At 51.1% G+C, this 3,440-nt stretch overlaps 1 protein-coding gene across 1 annotated transcript; it reads left to right on the top strand.

Moving 5' to 3' along the window:
- Positions 1-1,086: 1,086 nt before the first annotated feature.
- On the top strand, positions 1,087-1,593 carry LOC136544116 (uncharacterized). The gene has a single exon (XM_066536383.1). It carries the CDS (start codon positions 1,087-1,089, stop codon positions 1,591-1,593), a length of 507 nt encoding a protein of 168 aa, XP_066392480.1.
- Positions 1,594-3,440: the final 1,847 nt, after the last annotated feature.

Here is a 3,440-nt window from a genome sequence, read left to right as displayed (position 1 = left end):
TTGAGGCCTATGTCGACGACATCATAGTTAAGTCCAAACGGGCTGATCGCCTTATCGTCGACCTTGAACAAACCTTTGAGAAACTCCAGGCAAATGGCATCAAACTCAATCCTAAAAATGTGTCTTTGGGGTCCCGAGGGGCATGCTGCTCGGCTTCATTGTCTCTGAGCGCGGCATCGAAGCCAACCTAGAGAAAATCTCAGCCATCACAAGGATGGGCCTGATCCAGAACATAAAGGGGGTTCAGCGGATCACAGGGTGCCTCACCGCCCTCAGCCGATTCATTTTGCACCTCGAAAATGAGGACTCCCCCTTTATCAACTCCTAAAGAAAGCTGACCACTTCGAGTGGACAGCCGAGGCCCAGGAGGTGCTTGACATGGTCAAGCTACTTCTAACAAAACCCCCGGTCCTGGTTCCTGCAAGCAATGGAGAATCCCTCCTGCTATACATAGCGGCCACCACGCAAGTGGTTAGAGCCGCATTAGTAGTAGAGCAGGAAGAAGAGGGGCACGCCTTCAAGGTCTAGCGCCCTGTGTATTTCATCAGCACGGTATTATCTGACTCCAAAACCCGCTACTCCCAAATCCAGAAACTCCTCTACACCGTCCTCATCACCAAGAGGAAGCTAAGCCACTAATTCGAGTCACACCCTATGACAGTCGTGACGTCATTCCCCCTCAACAAAATAATCCATAGCCAGGACGCCATAGGAAGAACCGCAAAGTGGGCACTCGAGCTGATGGATCAAGGCATTACTTATGCCCCCTAAATGGCGATCAAATCCCAGGTGCTAGCTGACTTCATCACGGAGTGGACCGAGGTCCAGATGCCACCAGCAGTCGTTGATCAAGAGTACTAGACAATGTACTTTGATGGATCGCTGATGAAAAAGGGCACCAGCGCAGGACTAGTCTTCGTATCACCCCTCGGGGTCCGCATGAGGTACATGGTTCGGCTCCATTTCCCCTCATCAAACAATATCACCGAATACGAAGCGCTCATCAACGGCCTATGAATCGCCATCGAGCTAGGCATCCGACACCTCGACATCAGGGGCGAGTCCTAGCTAGTTGTCGACTAGGTCATGAAGGAGTCAAGCTGCCACGACACCAAGATGGTGGTGTACTGCCAAGAAGTCCGATGGCTGGAGGATAGATTCGACGGCCTCGAACTCAATCACATCCCAAGGCGCCTTAACAAAGCGACCAACGCACTTGCAAAAGCAGCATCCTGCCAAGATCCAGTATCAATGGGTGTCTTCGCCAGTGATCAACATAAGCCCTTGGTGCGCTACGAAGGGTTGGAATGGGCCACCGATGGCCCATCTGATCTAGCCCCCGGGGCCAACCCACCGACTGCTCCGCCCGACCCCGAGGTCATGGAGCTTGAAGAGGATCCAGCAGTAGAGCCTGACCTTCTCAACGGCTGGAGAATGCTTTACCTTGACTACCTCCTCCACAACACACTATCGGCAGACAAGACAGAAGCCCGATGCCTCGCATGTCGTGCCAAGTCCTTCGTTCTTGTAGAAGGCAAACTCTACAAATGGAGCCACGTTGGGATCCTACAGCTCTGCATCCCCAGCGAATAGGGAAGACTCCTGCTGAGCGACATCCACGGTAGGGTTTGCGGTCACCATGCCACGCTGAGGACCTTGGATGGAAACAATTCCGATAGGGCTTCTACTGGCCCACCATAGTAGCAGACGCCGAGCAAATTGTATGCACCTACGAGAGGTGTCAGTATTACGCTTGGCAGATTCACCTCCCAGCCTAGGCGCTCCAGATGATCCCCATCACGTGGCCCTTCATGGTCTGGGGGCTTGACAAGTTTGGGCCACTCAAAAAGGCGCCCAGGGCTTCACCCACCTACTTGTCACCATTGACAAGTTTACGAAATGGATCGAAGCTCGACCGATCTCCACGATCAAATCCGAGCAAGCTGTGTTGTTCTTCCTCGACATCATCCATCGCTTTGGAGTACCAAACTCCATCATCACAGACAACGGCACGTAGTTCACCGGCAGGAAATTCATTCAATTCTACGATGAACAACACATCCGGATCGATTGGGCAGCCATTGCGCACCCCTAGACGAAGGGGTAGGTCGAGCATGCAAACGGCATTCTTCTGCAAGGCCTTAAACCTAGGATCTTCAACCGATTGAACAAGTTCAGCGCTGAAGGGTCAAGATGGCAACTAGAGGGGGGTGAATAGCCCTTTTTAAAACTTAATCGCGTTGGCTAACCGAAACAAGTGCAGAATTAAAACTATCGGTCTAGCCAAGACTACACCCCTCTATCTATGTTCACAAGCACCTTGCAAAGATACTAATCAAGCAATAAAGGTGCCGGGCTAGCTAGAGCTCTCCTAACCAATTCTAGAAGCAAGGTCACACAAACCTATGCCACTAGTACTTTAAGCAACAAGGGAGCTCCTACATATGCTAGTAAGCAAAAGCACAAAGCCAACTAAGCTCACTAACAATGCTCAATAACAAGGCAACCAATGTCGAATTAGAGAGCGCAAATACTTAGCTACACAAACTAAGCAAAGTGACTAACAAGGTTACACAAACCAAATTAGCCACGCAAGGGAGCTACTTCTATGCTACACAAGCAAGAAGGTAATTAGCAAGCTACTCAAGCTATCTAATTACAAGAGCAACTACACAAGCTTAATATGTATAAAAGTAATGGCAAGCTTGTGTAATAGGGATGCAAACCAGCAGGAAGAACAAGGTTGACACGATGATTTTTCTCCTGAGGTTCACGTGTTTGCCAACACGCTAGTCTTCATTGTGTCGACCGCTCACTTGGTGGTTCGGCAGCTAATTAGCATCACCCGCTAAGCCTGCACGTCGGGCGCCGCAAGAACCTACCCCTTGAGTGAGGGTAGCTCAATGACACGCTTTACTAAAGTTGCTCTTCGTGACTCCCGCGGGGCGAGCACAGGTACCCCTCACAAGCACTTCTTCAGAGCGACGCACAAGCTTCTTGCGCGCTTCAACAGAGACCACCACCAAGCCATATAGGAGGTGGCAACCTCCAAGAATAACAAGCACCACTGGCTTGCAACTCGATCACCTAGTGCCACTCAATGCAACCTCACGATGTAATCGCACTAGAATCGCTCGCTCACACAATCGAATGATCACTATCAAGTATGTGTGAGATGGAGGGCTCCTAAGCACTCTCAAGCATGGACACAAAGTCCCCCAAGGTGCTCAGCACCAGCCATGGCTGAGGGCCACTTCTATTTATAGCCCCAAGGGCTAAACTAGCCGTTACCCCTTCACTGGGCGTTTTTCGGGCTGACCGGACACAGCACCTGATGCAGCACCGGACGCACCGGACGTGCATACCGGATGTGTCTGGTCGCTATACCAGACATGTCCAGTCGCTCACAGACCGCCATGTGTCCCATTCAAACTAGCCAT

This window comes from Miscanthus floridulus, chromosome 3 (genome assembly GCF_019320115.1).
Source record: "Miscanthus floridulus cultivar M001 chromosome 3, ASM1932011v1, whole genome shotgun sequence".
Classification (NCBI taxonomy): Eukaryota; Viridiplantae; Streptophyta; class Magnoliopsida; order Poales; family Poaceae; genus Miscanthus; species Miscanthus floridulus.
Note: the sequence above shows the minus strand (reverse complement) of the source record. Positions and strands in the feature narration are given on the sequence as shown.